This window comes from Equus caballus, chromosome 11, assembly GCF_041296265.1.
Source record: "Equus caballus isolate H_3958 breed thoroughbred chromosome 11, TB-T2T, whole genome shotgun sequence".
NCBI lineage: Eukaryota > Metazoa > Chordata > Mammalia > Perissodactyla > Equidae > Equus > Equus caballus.
The window spans coordinates 32,002,702-32,023,605 of record NC_091694.1 but is presented as its reverse complement, the minus strand read 5'-3'; the positions used below and the strand labels follow the sequence as shown (position 1 = coordinate 32,023,605).

General features: G+C 48.7%; 1 protein-coding gene across 23 annotated transcripts in view; it reads right to left on the bottom strand.

The window, feature by feature from the left end:
* Positions 1 to 20,904, bottom strand: part of MSI2 (musashi RNA binding protein 2) — a 386,429-nt gene that overhangs the window by 124,257 nt on the left and 241,268 nt on the right. For all 23 annotated transcript variants that reach the window (XR_002811539.2, XR_002811540.2, XM_023652848.2 and 20 more), the window contains exon 7: positions 17,446 to 17,494. Coding sequence is in view for 21 of the 23 variants with exons in the window: in XM_023652848.2 (XP_023508616.1) it covers positions 17,446 to 17,494 (49 nt within the window). In the remaining 2 variants the exon portion in view is untranslated. The remainder of the gene's footprint in view (positions 1 to 17,445; positions 17,495 to 20,904) is intronic.

The following is a 20,904-nucleotide window of genomic DNA, read 5'->3' as shown; positions in this document are numbered from 1 at the left end:
ATGCCAGGTCTGCACACATGGCACTGCCGAAGACTCAGATCTAATAATGCCTGTGCCAGACGAGCCAGAGGCCACTGCGATTCTTACGAAAAGAGCAGCATCATTACGCTCCCCTTCTCTGCCAGGCACTTGGGAAACCTGTTATTCTAACATAATAAGTTCTCCTGTCGTCATAAGAATAATAAAAGCACCAGTCAGTAAAGAGATGGGTTAACAAGCTCCATTAGGGGAGAGAAAGGCTGCCTTCTCCACGTCACAGGAATTAAAGACGAGAGTTCATTAAATCACTGTATTAGAATTTCAACGACCTGCTCCTTCAGACAGCTCTATTTTCTGATGCGCCCCCATCACCAGGGCCTTTTGTGGCTACATCGAGATCTTCAGAAACATTATGCAGCCAAACACTAAAGTTTCCATTGCAGCACACACCTACTGTAGGCAGGTCAGCCACCACAGGCCCGCAGCTAGAGGAGATGCTGCTGTGACTGTCTTAAACAGAGTAGGGCAGGGTAGAGGAATGGGGTTGCCCGGAGTTAGGAAGGACATGTGTTGTGCGATATAAATGTGGAGGTGGTTAAATGCCATCCATCCATCTGTCTGTCCGCCCATCGAGTTTCAATCCACAGCAACGTATATGCGTGAATTTCACCTTCACTGCAGGTTAGCCTGGCCCAACAAATCCCTCACTGGTATTCACCCATTTCCCACCCATGGTCCACTATGCAACAGCAAGGGGCACTGCAAAGTTGTATTAGTGCTCCATTAAAACCACAAACACACACACACACAAAATGCCTCCAGAATTCAGGGGAAAACATCGTCATCTACGGTTCCTTTAAAAACCTTTCCTTTCCCTAAACTCAGTCTCTCCTTTTTCTCACTCCAACTCTTGTTTCTCCCCTGGCTGCCAGCCAGGATTTTATAATAGTGTCAGGTAGCAATTTCATTTTTAAAATGCTCTTATCAAGGAGTTAAGGTGAAAGATAAGAACAACGCAGTAAATCATCATAAAGGAGGACAGTGCGAGGCACAGCATTTTACAAACCAAAACAGTTAACAAAATGAAAAGGGAACAACAGGGAAACAAAGTCAGTTTAAGCATCATGTGAAAGGGGGAGGGTGGAGGACAAATTAAATAGAAAGATCATCCTTTAGATTTCCAAGCTCACTCTGGTAATGGTCTTGGTGTATTTGCTAAGAATTGCATGAACAGTCCAATTTCCATTTTAAAACAGGATGTTTTTAGAAGGCATCTATATTGTCCAACCATTACACACACTTAAGCGGGGGCTTTCATCGAAGTCATCTGACCTGCAAGCATGTGTTGCTAACCTCGCTGCTTTATTATTTATCAAATCAATTTCTTCATGGAATGACTAATAACACAGCCGCAGCTGCTCTCCCCTTCCCACCCCAGCTGCTACCGCCCTGGCAGCAGCAAGGTTTGCTGGGCCACCTGCCGTGTCTGACCCCCCTACGTTTTGCTAAAGAACCTTTTAAAAGGGGAAAAGAAGAAATGGACCCAGGAGGTGCCATTTAGGATTCAAACCACTTTGTGGGAGCTGCTTATGCTACCCAGGAAACGTTCACACTGCTAATTGACCAGGCCAGGGCGCGAGTCTTTATTTTACTAGGGGATTTTAATTAGTCCCATAATAAAGGAACAACACACCTAGAATAAAGTAAAATAGATACAGGTACCTACTTTCCTATTTTGATCCTTTATAACATCTTTGATTCCAGTGTATTTTTTTAAAAAACTAACCAAGAGCCACATCCAGTTCAAATGTGCACCCCGTACGCCCCCACACACAAACACATACCACACACACAGAGTCGTGATGCAACCCAAGAGTGGCAACTCCTGAACATAAACTCATTAAGATGTTGTTTATTCTGATGATGTTGTATATGCTCACCAATCTCTACTGGGGACACACCTGAAAATTCACAATAAATAAAAACATGCAATTAGATGATTTCCCATCCGCCAAGGAATGATTCAATTGTCCATTAAAAGCCAGAGTTCTAAAAATATATAAAGGGAAATTATTAGGTATTGTTGATACACATTTCTGTTGTGAAACAGGATTAAGTACTATGGGCAAAATAGAACGCTTCTTTTGTAAATCTTACCCATTTTTTAAAAGGTAACATAGCACGGGGAGGGAGCAAATTAGACCGTAATTTTCAGGCTCCGTTTCCTTATTGTCACTCAGAAAAATTGCCAGGTGCTGCCAGAGAAGTTTATACATAAATCTACTAGCTGAATCAGGAAATCTTCCCAGGGCAAGTGAATCAACTTAATTAAAAGAAGACTTAAGATGCCAAGCCTAGTGATTTTGCAAGTGGGGAGGAAATTCAGAAATCTGTTGGTAAGTACACGCCTTTCTACCCGCCTCTGAGAGCAAAGCGCCTAAGTGTTTTAAACCCTGGTACGGACCTCCGGCTGAGGCGCACCTTCCCCCCCGCCTACCAGGCTGCAACCAGGCATCGTGGGTCAGAGGAGAGCAGGACTGATTTTTTGGTTGGTTCGTTTGTTTTCTGAGGAAGATTAGCCCTGAGCTAACATCTGCCACCAATCCTCCTCTTTTTGCTGAGGAAGATTGGCTCTGAGCTAACATCCGTGCCCATCTTCCTCTATTTTATATGTGGGATGCCTACCACAGCATGGCTTGACAAGCAGTGCCTAAGTCCACACCCGGGATCTGAACCGGCGAACCCCGGGCTGCTGAAGCAGAACGTGTGAACCTAACCACTGCACCATTGGGCAAGTCCCTGACTTTTTTTTTTTAATGGAACCAATATTTTCAGCCTTTCTTCCAAATCAGCTGTAAAGGGCAGCTACAATCACAACAAAGGCATTTTTCCTCCTCTTAAGAAGGAACTCCCACTAGTTTGCTGGGTAATTGTTCCTTCCTTAGATGCTGGGAAAACAGAAGCCTTCCTGAAGCATCTCTTCGGTTCTCTGAAGCCCTCTCCAGAAAACACCAGAGCTCCCACACCATCCTCCAAACCAGCTGATGCGCCTCCACTCTGCTAGAGCAGGGCTCAGCCAGGGGGAGAAGCATACAGCAAGGAAGTTGGATGGGGAGAGCCAGCAGACACCTTGCTCAGTTTTCAGCCAAATAAGAACAGAGACCAAGTGAGGAGGGCCTGCCCATCTGTCACCCACTCTCGTGTCATTTTCATACTACTTGTCAAGCATTGGGGACATAATAGGGGAGAACACAGGTAAGAATCAAATAATAAAGCAAATAACACAATCATTAACAACTGAGAAGTGCTATGCGGCTGGCCCGGTAGGCTAGTGGTTAAGCTCGGCCCACTCCACTTCAGCAGCCCAGGGTTCAGTTCCCGGGCACAGACCTACACCACTCATCAGCCATGCTGTGGCGGTGACCCACATATAAAAGAGAGGAAGACTGGCATAGATGTTAGCTCAGGGCTAATCTTCCTCAAACAAAAAGAGAAAGATTGGCAACATGTTAGCTTAGGACTAATCTTCCTCAGAAAAAAAGAAAGAAAGAACTGAGAAGTGCCATAAAGGAAAGTTACAAGGAGCTGTGTAGCACAGATAATCAATGCAGCTGACCTAGTCTGGGGGCTCAGGAAGATTTCCCCAAGGAAAGGACATTTAAGCCCAGGCCTGAAAGCTGAGTAGGAGCTGGCCAGGAGCGAGAGACAGACTGTTCCTGGCAGCCCAAGGAACAGCCTGTGTGAGTGGCCCTGTTAAGGAAATGCCCAGGAAGGCAGCGTGGTTGGAGAGGACAAAAGGGCCGGGCATCGAAGACTCCGCAGACCAGCATCAACATTTTAGGCCTTATGGTAACTGTGGCGGCAAGCCAGCAAGGTATTTTTGGTAGGGGGAACCCAATTCCTACCAGCACAAGAGAATGGTAGTTATTCATACTTCCCACTCCCCACATGGATCACCAAAGGCCACTCACCTGAAAGAACCACTCTCATCCTCCCAGGGCTTATAAGCCAGGGACCGGGCCAAGGAGGGCCCTCTACCCCACTGCCCAGACTGCCCAGACTCAGGTCAGAGTCCAAGATCTGGTCAGCACACTGCCTCAGTGGGTCTGAAAGCTGGAAGGGTCCTGGGAGATCACCTGACCCAGGAGTTCCCAGCCCTGAATGCACACTAGCTTCAGCTGGGGGAACGATGAAACTTATCAATGCCGGGGCTCCATCTCTGAATCTCACTTCATTGATCCGGGGTGGAATCCAGACGTGGGTATGTTTTAAAAACTCCCCAGGGGATTCTAATGTGCAACCAGGGTGGAGAGCCACGGATGCAGGCTAGACCTCTGACACGACAACCATCATTCCTCTCATGCTCTGTCTACTGCTGGGCTGTGGGATGACTTATGTCACACAGAGCTTCCCAACCAACTCTGTCTCTAAGGAAACCAAAGTTGGCCACAGGAGTTCAGCAGCTCTTTGGGTTATGAGTGAAATCTAAAGTCCAGCTAATGGAACAGAAGGGGAAGAGGTGAACTGTGGGAAAGTTCCCTTCTCTGCCCTATTGTGAAGCTATAACAGAGTCGAAACACAGTGATGGCCTCCTGCTAAGGAGGTACCTCCGATGGGCTCTCTGGTCCACCACCATTCCACACCACTCAGCAGCCGCATGTGAGATGGGAGGGAGCCCCGCCTGGCGAGAGACACACAGGACAGGGGCCACTGTTGCTTCTGTGTCTATTCTGGGCTCAGAATGGATGATGTCACCTCCAGCGGCAGTGGAGAGCAGAGTCATGAATCATCCAGGAACCGGCCCAGGCTCCAAGATAATAAATCGGATGTCAGCATTGCGCACTCGGTGGCTCTGGTGCAGAGGCGCCGGCGTTGCCTGGGGTGCTGGGACGCAGGAACCAAGGCTGGAAACGTTCAGGAGGAAGGAGGCACTTGCAATTATTTCCAGATATCAAGGTGGGGGTGGCAAACTGAGGCAGAAATTTCAAATCTGTAGGGAGTGCTCAAAGGGGCACAACTTTGATCACTGTATAATCACGGCAGATACTTTTATGCCCTGCCTGGTTGGCCGACCAAACCTGAGGATGGAGAGCAGCACGGTCAGGTGCGTGCTGAACTGTTCATTACCGCTGGGGCCACTGGCCTCCTGCGACCGGAGATCTGCAGGGGTTGACCCTCCACTGCATTAATTTAGCTCCGAATCTCACTCTAGGGTTGAATTTGGCAAATGTTCCTGCCTGGAAGGGTTTCTGGGACAACATAAAGAAATCAAGAAGTCTGTCTGGCAGGTTTTGAAGTTGAGCGCTGTCTCGCGGTGTTTTCTTTCTCATCTTTTTCTAGGGTGGAATTCGGGGCAGGTATGTAAGGAAGGCAAGGTTTGTGTTGTCATACATACGAGCTCTCCTGATTTCCTTCTCTTTCTTTCTTTCTTCTTTTTCAGCCTTCCTTTTATTTCCTAAATAGCTGAGTTGAATGAACCAGCTGGAAACATGAATCTAATGCATCCAGTTTGCAATCCTAGAGTTGGGGGTTCAGAGAACTCCTAAGCACATCAGTTTATTCCTTGGCTTACCTAGAAATGAGTGAGCTCTGAACTTAAAAATTAAACCTCTGAGTTCTTCAAGCGTCTCTCGCTACCAAAAAGCATCTTTAACATCCTAAGGTCAATTTCAGGGTCTGGGCTAAATCAGATTTGGGCAAGGCACGGACTATGCCAGAATCTGGGGGTTGTGTTCCCAGTGAGGTAAAAGGCCTCTTCTCTAACTTCTCTTGCACATAATTTTGCCGAGGGAGCAGCTGTGACGTGGACAGGAACGTGCAGGGTGAAAAGGCGACTGCAGACAACGCTCAACAGGGGCCATGTCCCCCAGAAGGCACTGCTCTGCCCTCTGTATCAGTTTCCTGGGGTGGCTGGAACAAAGTACGACAAACTGGGGCGGGGCTTAAAACAACAGAAATTTATACTCTCACAGTTCTGGAAGCTACAAGTCCAAAATCAAGGTGTTGGCAGGACCATGTTCTCTCGAAGATTCTATGAGAAAATCTGTCCCAAGCCTTTCTCTTAGCTTCTGTTGTTGCCAGCAATCCTTGGCTTATGGCTGCATAACTCCACTCTGCCTCCGTGGTCACGTGACATTCCTCCTTCTTCTGAGGACACAGTCATAATGGACTAACCTGCTCCAGTATGACCTCATCTCAACTGGATTACATTTAAATGACCCTATTTCCACATAAAGTCCCATTCTGAGACACCAAAGGTCAGGATGTCAATATGTCTTTGTGGAAGATATAACTCAACCTACAAATCCCTCCCATCTTGGAAAAGGTACAGCTTCTGCCAACAACCCTCTAGAACATTAACATTTTCTCCAGTCAGCAAAACTTAGCCTTATTCTCTAAGCAATGGTAGTAACACTATGCTTATTACTAGTAAAATAGCAGTAGCTATGAGGCCGGCCCAGTGGCGGAGTGGTTAAGCTCGTGCGCGCTGCTTTGGCGGCCCAGGGTTTCCCGGGTTCGGATCCGGGGCACAGATATGGCACCACTCATCAGGCCGTCCTGAGGCAGCGTCCCACATGCTACAATCAGAAGAACCTACAACTAGAATATACAACTACGTACTGGGGCGCTTTGGGGAGAAGAAGAAGGAAAAAAAAAAGATTGGGAACAGATGTTAGCTCAGGTGCCAATCTTTAAAAAAAAAATAACAGTAGTTATTATGATGACAATACAGTTAACATTTACAGACAGTCTCCTAAGCGTCGGATGCTTCACTCATAACTCACTTAAACCTCACGAATCCATGAGTTAGTAACATTAGCTCCATTTAACAGATGAGAAAACTGGGGTTGAAAGAAGTTTAGTCAACTGCCCAAGCTCACACAGCTGATTAGTGGTGGCATTGGAATTTGAACCCAGCAGTGTGACTCTAAGACCTAAGCTCTCACCCCTGTCACATGGCCCAGATCCCTCACGAGCTTCGTTAACTGGGGCGCTTGCCCTGGCCTGTAAGCTGTAAGCAATGGGGACACAGAAAAGGATTCTGTGTCTGCCATGCTGTGTAAGGTCCCACATGTTTATTAATCATAACTTAGGAAAATGCTCTTAGCTTTTTTCCCCATTTAATTAAAAAGCACTTCAGGGGCCGGCCCGGTGGCGCAGCAGTTAAGTGCACACGTTCTGCCTCGGCGGCCCGGGGTTCACCTGTTCAGATCCCAGATGCGAACATGGCACCACTTGGCTCACCATGCTGTGGTAGGCATCCCACATATAAAGTAGAGGAAGATGGGCACGGATATTAGCTCAGGACCAGTCTTCCTCAGCAAAAAGAGGAGGATTGGCAGCAGATGTTAGCTCAGGGCTAATCTTCCACCAAAAAAAAAAAAAAAGGCACTTTGAACTCCTGAAACGAAGAGTTTCACCATCCTGACCTCTCTCCCCTCTGGTCTGGGATAAAGTCAAGCACCCTGCACTTCTCTACAGACCAGGGCCCGTCTGGCTGTTCTGTTAATAGCAGTTGTCTGGGAAGAGCAGAAAGTACCCAGAAAATCCTCATCTATCTATGCAACGAGCTGTTTACGGAAAGAAAAAAACAGAGGGCGACTCAGAGGCAAAGGATGCTCGGCTGCACTGATCGTGTCTGTTGCTTGAGCTCCTCGGGCCCTCTTCCCGGCAGGGGGGAAACTCAGATGAGGCAGGGCCCACACCTCGCTCAACAAACGCTAAGACCCCACGCGCTGTACCAACCCCGTAATTACAACCAAGTTTAAAAATATTTACATATCTGTCAGGAACAAGGCAGAAGTGACAACGGTTATTGTGTTAGGGTGTGGGATGGGGTGAATTTTTTTCTTTTGAAAATTCTCTCATGTTGTTATATCCCTACATTTACAATTCAAATAGGAACGAATTTTAAAAGCTTACACTAAAAAAGTAAATGTTTGACTAGGTAATAAATGCACACGATACAAAAATTCAAAAGGTAAATGAGTATACAATAAAAAGTTTTCCTACATCTTTGTACCTTGGGTCAGTGAACCCTCTTTCCCAGAAGCCAATGGCGTTTTTTATTTATGCATATTTGCATCTAGGAGCACAGGTACCTGTGCATAAAACATAGTGGAGTACTCACTGTGGCTGGAGACTGTTAAGTCCTTTACGCTTATCAATGGATGGAAGCCTCAGGCTAACCTGATGTCATCATTCCTATTTCTAGATGAGGAATCTGAGTCACAGAGAGGCGAAGGAACTTGCCGAAGGTCACACAGCTATTAAGTCACAGAGCTTAGATTCAAACACCAGCTGTCTGACTCCAGAGCATGCGCTCTTAGCCATTACTCTTTCCAACTCTTTGTTACCAGTTTTACGGGAATCCTTTCAGAAATATTCCACGCACATGCAAGCATCTATTTTGTGTGTCAAGGGGAGGGGAAAACTATTTTTAAATATTAAGGTCTTAAAAATTCAAAAAGATTTACTTTGCCTAAAGGAGTTAAACTGATGGTCTTCTTTAAGGGGACAGGAAAGAACGAAGGCCGCGGGGCAGTGACCACTCCTCATGGGCACTTTACCGGTGACATACTTCCTGTTGCACAGCAGGCGTGTTACCTCCACCAGGGAACCAAAAGGGGCTCAAGGTCCTTCAGTAACCTGCCCGAGATCACACCCAGGGGAAAGCTGAGATTTGAAACCAAGGATGGCCAACGCTCAAACTCAGGCTCCTTCCAGCCTACGCTGCAACAGAGACACACAGACGGCACGTGTCAGTCCTCCGATCTGCAAGCCTCAACACAGAAGCTCCAGCCCAGAGCCACACAGCAGCGGGGCTCCTCCGGGAAAGTCAGGGTCCAGCAGGAGGCAGCCGCCCAGGCTTCGGGGGACCCCTGGGCCAGCCCTCTGCCGCCCCTAGCAGCACCCTGAAGCTACAAAAGGGGGTGCTTTAATCAAGTCACCAAGCCAAAGACTCCTTTCTCTTGCGGCCTCCACACACTGCCCTCACCCAGATCTTCAAGCATGTCGTGAGAGGCAAAGCCTGAGCCTCTGTGGGAACAGGGACCACAAAGGCCCCATTGTCCCTCTCTACAAAACCCATTTCTGGGTCAATGAAGCGGCTGACCCCGGGCCCACTCCCTTTCTGCTTCCTCGGGCCATAGCCAGGAGGGCGGCAGGAAGACCTATTAGCTCACCACCCTTCTGGTGCCAGGGCTTTTATCCCAAAGGAAAGACATTTAAGATTTACACTTGGGCTAAAGGAACCACAGCGCATCCAGGGTGCCAAACTCCCCTGGCTCACAGGGCTCCTCCCACGCTGGGCACCCCGTTGCCCAGCCCTGGTGCCAGGGTGTTTGGGGCCTCGTATGACCCCACATCGAGGAGGAAGAGCAGGTGAGCGGACACCACGCTCCCGGGCTGGTTACTATCTCCAGCGACAGCGGAAGGGGCGCTCCCGGAATTCAGTTAGCTCAGGGAAAAATTAAAGCGCGCCCTTGCTTTCCTGTCAGAAATAAAATTAAGGGCTCAGATCGATGTTGCCAAGGGCGGGGGGATCTCCGGGAATCTTTAATGGCCTCCTCTACATGTTTTCAAATTCACATTCCCCTTCAACCCTGCCCTTTTAATTGGTTATTTGCGAGGTCATGTTTGCACCAATTTCTCGGGAAGGCTAATGGTGTTTATTTAATGAGAAAATAAAATGTGGAGACAGCTCCAGGGGCTGGTCTCTGAAAGATGGCTCAGGGTGGGGGCTGCGGCTCTTTACCCCACTCCCCGCCCTCGCCCTCCACTGCTGCACAGGCCGAGGGGACTCTGGAGGAGGTCCTGAGATGGGTCAGGGGAGGGCCCAAGGCCTTGGGGGAGTGGGCTGGGGACGTGGTTGGGGTCGGGGGGCAAGGTGGCACTGCCTCTGGACAAAGCTCTGCAAAGGAGTGGAGAGGTCCGGGGTGTACCCCTCATGGTGGGCGCACACAAGCACACCCACCCCCTTATAAAGCCACGGCTTTAGAATGAGCCCAGCTGGGAGCGCCGAACCTTGGGTTCTGAGAATCTAGCAGAGAGGCAAGTGGCTATCCATTTATGCCACTGTTGGCAGTTCTTCCCCGTTCTCATCAAAGTGTGCCCAACTTCAACTCTGTGCATAACTCTTTTCCAGCAGACGCTCTCCAAGTGCTCAAAGGCAGAGATTAATGTTCACATCACTGCCAGCCCCTCCTCAGCAACCCCCAGGTCTCTTCTATCCAGGGTGGACTGGAGGAGACTCAATCATATTGAGTTTCTACCCGCTTCTGAACATTCTATCCCAGAGACGAGGTTCACCAGTATTTCTTAAACAGTTGCCCACACTGACAACGCTCCAGTGTGGGAACACGATTATCACCTCACCCAATCTAAGACCTCTGCTTGCATTCAAGAGCTCAGCTGGCATGCATGGTGGCTACATCGAACCAGGGACTAGACTGAAAGCTCTGTGCGGCTGAGACCCATGGTTGGTGTTAGTGGTCCATGACAGACTGGCAGCTTTCTCGTCGACTGGCCTCCAATTCAGGAGCAGATCAATACCAACAATTATCAGCTATTGGTTTACAGGTTTCCAATAAACCCCTTAACACATCTCACACTTGGGTAGAGTGTGACCAGTAGCTAACACAAGAGATGAGAGAGCAGATTTGAAAGGCGGGGCAAACACAAAGGGCACGACCCCAGTAAGGCTGACCCGGGCAGCAAATCTTGCTCCAGACCTCCACCGTGGGCACTGGTAATTTCCAAGACGCTCCTGTGTCACAAGAGCAAAAGCCTCATCATCACCATCCGGAATTCCACAAACCCTTAGCATGCTGTTACCCCATCCAACAACCCCTTCCCACCCAGAGGCACTTATCCTCTTTGTCAAACATACTCCTTCCTCCATGCCGCAGTCACATTACAGGTTGTGGAGTCCCAACCCCTTCCCTAGGTAAATAAAGTCAGAATGTTACAATCTCATTTGGGAAAATATGCATACATTATCTTTGACATCCCACACGTACAAATGAAGCAATGCCTTTTTATTTTTAATTTAATTTATGCCTTTGTGAAACTCTTTTTACGCTCCCACCGTCTTTTTTGGGAAATAGGCACCAATAACCAAATAATTATTACAGTGAGATTCTCAATCACCTTTAGTGTAGATGAAAGAGTCAGTCTGGGCCTCAGAGGTCAGTTTCAAAAGTGAGTGTCTGGCAGGTAGTCAGGCCACGAAGAACTGTTTTTTTCTCCTTAGAAAAGCATTATCTTCTATCACAGCTCCAGCTACATCTTACTGGCACTATTTTAATAAATAAGCTGATTACTCGAATTACAGAGGCCTTCAACTTCAGCCAAGTGCTTTCTGGGATGGAGATGCTGCACAAGCTTCCTGGGAGAAGCCAAGCTCAGTCACACGCCCTTGAGGTGAGCCCGCAGAAAGCTCCTCCCTCTGGCTGCACGGGCCCACCACTGCACCCTTCTAGCTCCATAGCTCCAGATTCACCCTGAGAAAGGACTCTTTGTTCAGGGGGCTGCTGGTGATGGTGCTCTCTGAGGTTCACAACGCCATCCTGGGCTGAGGTCGGGATGGGGACTGTGTCAGAGCTGTTCCTCTCCAAAGCCATTAGCGTTGCACTTAATAAGTGACTGCTAGCAGTTGGGAGAGGAGTCATCTATCACGCTGATCTTTATTTTTCTCTCAGTGTATCCTGTTCCTTCGCCCCTGGCAATGTTCCGGAGCAAACAGGCCTGCTGGGTAATGGAAGCCACAGGGAGTGAGAAGGCGGGTCTCTAAGTCTCTCCTCTGTACTCAGCCAGAAACCATTCCCTTTCCAGCTGACCCTCACCAGGCGATCGGATCAGCTTCAAAGACACCCAGCTCATTTTCCACTGGGCCCCCAACCACCCAGCCCTGATGAGCCAGGCCTGGAGGGACCCAGCAGTGCAGGGTTCACAAACCTAGAGCTCTGGGGTCGGGGTCGGGGGTGAGGGGAAGCTGAGCGTCCTGTGGAATGAGGCTCAGAGTGAGGTGTATTTCAGCAACCAACATCCTCACCTTCTACTTTCTCAAACACAGCTGATGAGGGGAGACTGGAGAGAGCTGAACCGCTCCGCCCTCCCTTCCTCCCTCTGGCTCTCAACCAGCCTCCCGCCAACCAAAGAGCGAATTAAAAGGACAGCACCTTGTTGCTTCCCTCCCTTCCCACCTCCAGCCCCACCTAATCAATACCTAATGCTGAATTCAAGATCTTATCTGAGTTTTGCAAGGATAAAGCAACACACTTTTCCCCAATGATTAAATCCTTTGATGATCCGCCCAGTATTTGTCAGACCACCTCTAACAACTTTTAGAGAGCAAATGAAATGACTCAGGAGACTGGAAAGGCACCCTTTCTCTCTCTCCACTTGGGCACAAATAATCTCATGGAAGGCCATAAAATGAAGCGATGGGCAGGGCCAAGGAAGCTTCTACCAATAGCTCAGCTCCTTGCCTGGCTGCAGGAACCTGCTATGCGGCATTTCGAAACTCAAGGTGCCTCAGTTTCTCCATCTGGTAATGGAGGTGTAGCGTAGTCCAGCAAGCAGGGCTGGTGTGGAGAAGGATAAATAACGAAGAGGTGCTGAAGCCCTTAAAGTCACCAACGCCCTTGCTTTAAACTACTGTCTAGCACTGCGCTTGCAGAGTGGCTAAGAGCACGGGCTCCGGGTCGGACAGGCTGGGTTTACGTCCAAGCTCTGCTGTGACTAGTGCGTGACTCTGGGCGGTTCTGTTCATCAATGGCTGTTTGTCGTAAGATTCAACAGTATGTGCAGGCACTTCCATAAGCACTTGGTATAGAAACGCTCAGAAAGCGTTGGCTGTTTCTATGGAGAGTATGAACATGGCCTGGTTAACACAGAACCCACCGTACCACCAAGGTGTGTGCTGGGATGGGATGCCAGATCCCCCTTCAGGAATGAAGGACATCTTCCCCAGCTGTTGGAAGTGCTGCTGGAAGATGGCCCCAGCTGTTGGTCCCCTCCAGGATTTCCTCAGTACAAGCCCAAGATCACATCCACTTACCAGCGTGGGCTGCATCCAATGACTGAACAACATACAGGCAGAAAGGCTGGTCCTCTCATGCCAACTGGGGACAGCTGAAGGACCACCTCATCTTCAGAATTCCCCAGGGCATCACAGGTCAGCTTCCCCCTCTGCCCACTCCTCATCAAGAGCACTCTCTAAGGGGGGCTGGCCTGGTGGTGTAGTGGTTGAAGTTCAGCATTCTCTGCTTCAGTGGCCCAGGGTGCACGGGTTGGATCACAGGCATGGACCTAGACCACTCATCAAGCCATGCTGTGGAGACATCCCACACACAAAACAGAGGAAGATTGGCACAGATGTTAGCTCAGGGCCAATCTTCCTCACCAAAAACAAACACACAAAAAGGAGCACTCCCTAAGGAAGCTCCTGCATCCTAATCCTCATCTCAGGGAACCCCACCAACCAGCAACAACTGCCCCCTCCCTCCCCTGGTTAAAAAAAAAAAACGAAAAAGGAATTAATCTTGGACAAAAAGCTAAACGCCAGGAACATACTTCAGGTCCTGAAGTTCATCAGTGTCAGTTCACATACTGTTCAGAGGAGGCCTGAGGGGTCCAGAGAGGTTAGGGGATGGGCCCCCGGCTAGGCATCAAGTGGGCAGCAGAAGCTGGAAGGAGATCTCTCTAAGGGGAAGGGTGGGAAGGCTCCAGGCTTCTATGTGAGTCAGATGCTGAATGACCTTCTTCCTGCTTCCGTGATGTGAGGACACACATCCTGGGAGAGCTCATTGTCTCCCGTCGCCTGGATTCTTTCCCACGGTGCTAGTGAGGTCCAAGTGCAGATATAACAGGTGGAAACACAGGCTGGTACTTCTGTGAGCAGGAGGAGCAAACTGCCATGCAGATGTAACTGAGGGCCACCCTTGTCCCTAGGGACCAACAGGGGACAGGGGCACGAGGTGGCCACTGTGGGGCAAGGTCTGGAAAATCTGCCCTGACCTCTGGCTCATAACAGCAAATGTGGCCGGAGTGGATCCCATGAGCCTGGCCCACCTGACTCCTACAAGGCCAGGCTCAGTCCACGTAGTTGTCCCTGAACAGCAGCTGTCATAGCTCCAAGCGCACACAAGTGGGTTTCAAAAGGCCTGGGGATGAGGACCAGTCAACGCCCCAAGCTGCCCAGCGGGGCTAGGTTAGAAGCTGGATGAGAAGAGCTTAGCAAGTGCTGTGACGACACAGAGCGGTTTATGGTCTGGGTCTCTTTAAGAGGAAAGCTGGAGGCAGGGCCAACCAGAGAGGTGTCCCCGACTTCTGCCACTGCTGCACTTTCCTCTTGATAAGATAATGGAAAACAGGAAGCTGGGGAGGTGAAGGGAAGGTTGGGGCAAGGTGGCTGCAAGAGGATTTTATTTTCCGGTGCTTATCGCCTGATTCCAAATGCACATTCCATCAGGCCAGGGATGTGGGGCCCACTTGCTCCATATATATGATTTGTGCTTCTGTTGTGATGTGTTCTTTTTTTTTTTAAATTCTTTCCTCCCCTAAATGCTCTGAATCACTGAAGTTCTTACCCCAGCTTTATCACCCATTTCAAAAAGAAACCCCTCCACAGCTGTTTGGAAGGTTTGGGAAGTATGTCCTGGCCAAAGCCCCCACCTGCACAGAAAGAACACGGGGTGGGGCACAGATTTCTGTGCAGGAGGAAGGTGGAGGCAGGGTGTCAGCTCATCACTGAAGCTTCCAGGCCCACCTTCCCTCACGCCGTCTCTTCCCCACCCCACCAGCATCGGACTGCGGCCCCGCAGGCTGCATCCACTGAGGCTGCCTTCGTGGGTGGGTGGCTAGCGCAGTCGCACACAGCCCCATGCTCAGAAGGGCTTCACTCTGGGTTGAATGCTCTGCTGTCCTCTTGAAATTCTTAATAATTCTTGAATAAGAAGTCCTGCCTTTCATCTCGTTTTGGCTCCACGAATTATGTCACGGGTCCTGCATCCACCGCAGGAATCTTAAACTCCGGCAGGGCAGAAGGTCCTGCCTTGGCTGGGGGCAGGACCGTGCCCGTACCAGGGTCTCCGCCCGCCCTTCTTCCTGCCGATGCCCACCAGAGCTCCTGACCTGGGAGACTAAGCGGTGAGGTCCCTGAGGCCACTCTGAGCACTGGCCAGTCAGAGTGGATCTCCCCCACCTCACAACAGGAAACGCTTTCCTCACCCAGTTACAGAGGGACAGCGGCCCCCTCACTGCACCTAGCACCTCTGGAAAAAGGCAAGAGGCTTCACCCATAGCAGCAGGCAGCTGGATCAGAAATAAAAGAGAACTCTTCCTGGCACCTCCTCTGGGGCTATGCCCGGGATCCCAAGGTCCTTAGTGTGAATCCACCTCTGAGAGTCACCGGCCCTCTCAGGTCCCTCAAATGACAGCCCCCTTTCCTAGCGCAGCTCTGAGGGTTGAAGGAGATGGTTTATCACGTCCTCCAATCCAGGGCCCAACACAGAGCAGGAGACCAAAAATACCTTCACTCATTGACGTTCAAAAAAAATATGACAACAATATTGCCTGGAAGCTGCTCAGGAATCTTGCAGGATTCTGAATTCTAACACTGAATACTAGGGCCACATTCAGACGGGCCTCGCCTACGCCGAAACGAAATAGACGGAAACACTCTTCTGAACAAACCCATCCCCATGTGGAGACAAGAGAGAAAGAGGAGAATTTGAAATCAGCAGCCTCGGTCCCTACTCTGACTTTGGGTGTATCAGTTACCCTCTCTGAGCTTTGGTTATCTCATCAACAAAAAGAAGGTGACGATAATGATAACGATAACAATAAAAGGTAACATTCATGCATAGATGATGTGCTTGGCACCACATGCTCCCAACAATCCTATAGGCAGGTACTAATATTACACCCATTTTACAGATCAATCAACTGAAGCATAGGAGAAGTTAAGTGATTTTTCCCAAAGTCACAACAACCCTCCTGGGGCTGCTGTGAACATCAAATGAGACGATGCCTGGGGAAGCAGTTGCCTGGGAAACCACACAGATGGACACAATGTGGATGGTGATGGAGGATAACCATGAGTTGCCCATCACCAGCACCACCTTCCTCTCCCTCTCACTACTCCTGAGCCATGGAGAGGACAAGGGCAATCATTCTACACCTGTAAGCTCTGCTTTTCTCTCCTTGCCTCCCCCTCCTCTTCACCCTCCACCCTTCCCCCTCCCTTCCCAATATACACCACCAACATCCTAATTTTCTGCCCAATCTTCCATTTTCCCTTTTGAGGATGCTGTAGATGGACGCATGAGAAGCCGGATTACCAGGCACACTCAGGACGGCCCCCTCCTTCTTCCACCTGCCCCCACCAATGATTCCCCCTCCGCTCCGTCCTCCCTTTCACTCAGCCTGCCTGCTCCGAATCGGAGAGACAAACAGTCAGCGCTGGATAACTGCTTCTAATCACAGGTGACAGCCAGAATGTAAACAACACGAGAAACAACTAAACGCCATCCAAGTGGCAAGGAAACACCGCTCACTCGGCTCCTTCTCTCTAAACACCACTTCCTGCCTCCTTCCTGCCACCTTCGGAAGCTCTGCTCATTAACGCCCCGTTAACAGGAACCCCAGAAACCAGGATCTTCTGGGAGAACAGGAGAATGGAAGGCCAAACCATAGCCTTTGACTGCTTCCTCTGGGAAGGACTTTCTAGATCCGCCCAATTTTCCATTTAAAGCCACCATTTCAACACGTTCTCTTTGGGGGCCAGGGGGCCAGGGCGGGGATCAGAGACCCTTTTGAGAATCTGTTCAAAGTCAGGGATCCTCTCCCAAGAACAGCACAAACATAAAACATTCTGTGTGCCATTTCAGGGCTTCACAGCCCCCAAGATGAGCCCCATTTTCTGAAACACAGATGGGGCATGGGACCACAGGAGAAACTACAAGAAAGCGCAGATGCCCACTGAACATTCCAGAGGCGCAAGAAGGCTTTTGCAAATCTGCCATCTCTGTACGCACAGAATAAATGACAAGGCTTTTTTTTTGGTTGTTTAGATTGACAGTGTGCTGCTAAACCCCCTCCTTCAACGCAACTTGAGAACTCAATTGTGTAAGTGTATGAATAATTTCCACTTCCATCAGTTAACGCTGAGGTTTAGCAAGGACTAAGAACATGAGGATTACAAAGCTGCCTCCGCATGGGTGCTGGGCGGGGCTGCATAATTAAATGACAGCTCCCAAGCCAAAAGGAAATGGTTTTTTAACTGTCCAGTACCTGGATTCTTTGTGCTACTGTGGCCCTCCATTAATACAGATCTTCAACAGATAGTCAACTCCACCTGCCTGATTCTGGAATATTCCTTTTGTCTGTGGGACTGGGGCTAAGAAGAGATGGAGGCCAGGAGAGGACGAAGGGGTAACCTTCTTCCACTGGGGTTCTTACCTCTGTGCCTATTGGTCGTCTTATCAAACATCAGCATTGCATCCTCCACCTGCAAAACAAATAGAGAATAGAGTCTGCTTTAGGAACTTTAACAAAATAGACAAAACATTATATATTTCAGTGGCAGGGGAGGTCCATTATAGAAATCATAGTTGCTCATTAAAAACTATTTGAAAATATAAAAAATTAGAAAGAAAAAAAATCACTGTCTTTCCACCTTGCATAACCACAGGTACATCTGATGTATTTCTCTTAGTTTTTGCTTTTTTTAAAAAAAATAATTTGTGTCTCTTTTAATATAGTTTAAATCATATTGTATGAGTATGGAATTTTCCCCTTGTTCTTTTTTTATATATAACATTACAATATTGCAAACAATTTCCAGATTACTACACCTGAACCCTATCTTTTTTTCCCAATATTTTTATTATGGTAAAAAACACATAACATAAAAATTGTCATCTTGGGGCTGGCCTGGTGGCGTAGTGGTTATGTTTGCACACTCCACTTCGGTGGCCCAGGGTTTGCTGGTTTGGATCCCAGGTGTGGACCTACACACCACTCATCTAGCCATGCTGTGGCAGCATCCCACATATAAAGCAGAGGAAGATGGGCACGGATGTTAGCTCAGGGCCAGTCTTCCTCAGCAAAAAGAGGAGGCTTGGCAGCAGATGTTCGCTGAGGACAATCTTCCTCGGTAAAAAGAGGAGGACTGGCGGTGGATGTTCGCTCAAGGCTAATCTTCTTCTTCTTCTTCAAAAAAAGCCATCTTAACCATTTTTAAGGGTAGAGTTCAGGGGTATTAAATATATTCATAATATTGCACTATCATCACCACCAAATATCTCCAGAACTCCTTTCATCTTGCAAAATTGAAATTCTATACCCCTTAAACACTAAGGCCCCATTCCCTGCGTCCCCCAGCCCCTGGCAACCACCCTTCTACTTTCTGTCTCTATGACTGTGACTACTCTAAGACCTTAAAATAAGTACAATCACACGATATTTGTCTTTTGGTGACTGGCTTATTTCACACAGCATAACGTCCTCAAGGTTCATCCATGCTCCATTGTATGTGTACACCACATCTTGCTTATCCATTCACCCATTGATGGACACTTGGGTTTGAGCTAGTGTGAACAATGCTGCTATGAACGTGGGTGCACAAATATCTCTTTGAGTCCCTGCTTTCAATTCTTTTGGGGGTATATTCAGAAGTGAAATTGCTAAATCCTATGGTAATTCTATTTTCAAATTTTTGAGGAACTGTCACACTGTTTCCCACAGTGGCTGTACCATTTTACATTCCCACTAACAGTGCTCAAAGTTCCAATTTCTCCACATTCCAGCCAACATATTTTTTCCTGGGGTAATTTTGCTAGTTGTCATCCTAATGGGGGTGAGGCATCGTGGATACTGTCTTGACTGCCGCGTAGCATTTCATGGAGTGAGAAGCTATAGCTTACTTAATCATCCTTCTCATGGATATTTACAGTTTCCAGTTATAAACAGTGCAGCTTGAACATCTTGATTGTTATGGGCCGAATTGTGTCCCCTCCACTAAATTCTTATGTTGAAATCCCAACCCCTAGTATCTCAGAATGTGACTGTTTTTGGAGATAGGGTCTTTAAAGAGGTAATTAAGTTAAAATGAGGTCATTAGAGTGGGCCCTGATCCAGTATGACTGGTGTCCTTATAAGAAGAGGAAATCTGGACACAGGTACAGAGGGAAGACCACATGAAGACAGAGAGACGGTGTCCACCTGCGAGCCAAGGAGAGAGGCCTTTGAAGAAACCCACACTGCCAACACCTTGATCTCGGACTTCTGGCCTCCAGAATAGTGAGGAAATAGATTTCTGCTGTTTAAGCCACTCGGTCTGTGGTACTTTGTTATGGCAGCCCCAGCAGACTAATACATTGATGCTAAGACCTTTTCAAAAGCACCAAAGAGAAGAAAATAGCAAGGGCATCCATCCTCTGCCTCTCTTCCTAGTCCTTCCTCAGTCCTCCCAGGCATCCTGCTGCCCTTTTAATATTTCTAGCAGTAAGATTTCAGGATCCACACTCAATTCCCACGCAGAGCTCAAGAAACTCACACTTATCGAACCAGATTCGACTTTAAATTCCACTCCTTTTACTTATGATCCAATCCCCTATTTGTTCCTCAAAATACACATCTTTAGGGCAAGTGTTGTCCTAGCCAATGAGCTACTCACCTGGGGACTGGACCAGTTTGGCCAGGTGAGCAGCCTGGTCTCTTCCTTCATTTTGTGCCCAAGGTTGGCAGTAAAAATACAACCCAACCCACAGGGTTGTGGGTGGACAAAACTGTTAGCCAGAAGGCTCTGTGCTTGGAGTAATTTCAGTGTGTGCGTGGTTGGGAAGAACTGAGCACTGTTCACTGGAGCTCAAAGGCTCACAAATGAGCTTGGAGGCCTGAGCTGAGCCAGCTGAGAAAAGGAATCATACGCTATTCATTCCTCACTCCTCCCAGACTACAATCTCCAATGGAGAAGAGGACACTGGGTGAAGCAATAAAACCAGACCTCCAGACAAATCAAATCTATTTTTCTAGATGCTACCAAATGTAATAGGGAGAAAGGCAAAGTCAGGGAAGAACGGATGAGGGGCTAGGCAAGCCAGACACAAACCTCGAAGGGACTGGCCTAGCTTAAAAATCCCTCCTGGAGTCAGGGCCCCCTCTTGTTGCTAAGCAACCGGGCCTGAACAAACAGACTCCTGGGGCCTTCCCCTTCTGGTCCCCATTTCTGAAGTCAGTTACTGGGAGGAAAATGGCCTTGCGTGGTGACTGCTCCTCTGGCAGGAAAGCTGTCCTCTCTCTCCCGGGCACCAGGCTGAGGGGAGTAGGTGATGCTAGTTTGGAGATGGGGGACCTTCTCCAAGGCAGGCTGGAAGAGTCTCCCAGGCACCTGCTGAGGCCATACCCACCACAGCCATCTGCCTCTCATGCGCCACTCAGCAAAACCCCCAGAAGATCAACTGGTATGTTTGTACACAGAGTAGTCACACTTGAGCATATGGTATCACAGACTCAGACCCCGGGCCTCGACAAGAATTCCAGTGCCTGGGGTGCGGGTGAGGGGGGGGCAAAGCCTGCTGGATATCACGCAGGTAAATGTGACATCTGTTTCGCACCCATCTCCATATTTTCTAAGATGTTTGCCAAGTCCTTATTTTGAGCCGAAAATGCCTAACAGTAAGGAAAACAGCCTCCCTTCTGTGTTGGCTGTGTTTTGGTACTGAAACTCAGATCCCCTTAGGAAAGAAATATTTTGAATTTAAAAACTGTATTTCAAACCCCTCTTTCAACAGTGTCTAACTGGCTCCCACTTTTCCTTCCTGAGTCTGGACATTCTCTGACGCTGCCCTTCTAACATTCACTCCACCCCGCTGAGCAAGGGGGAGGATCCGTGTATGTTTTTAGGGCGACCATTGT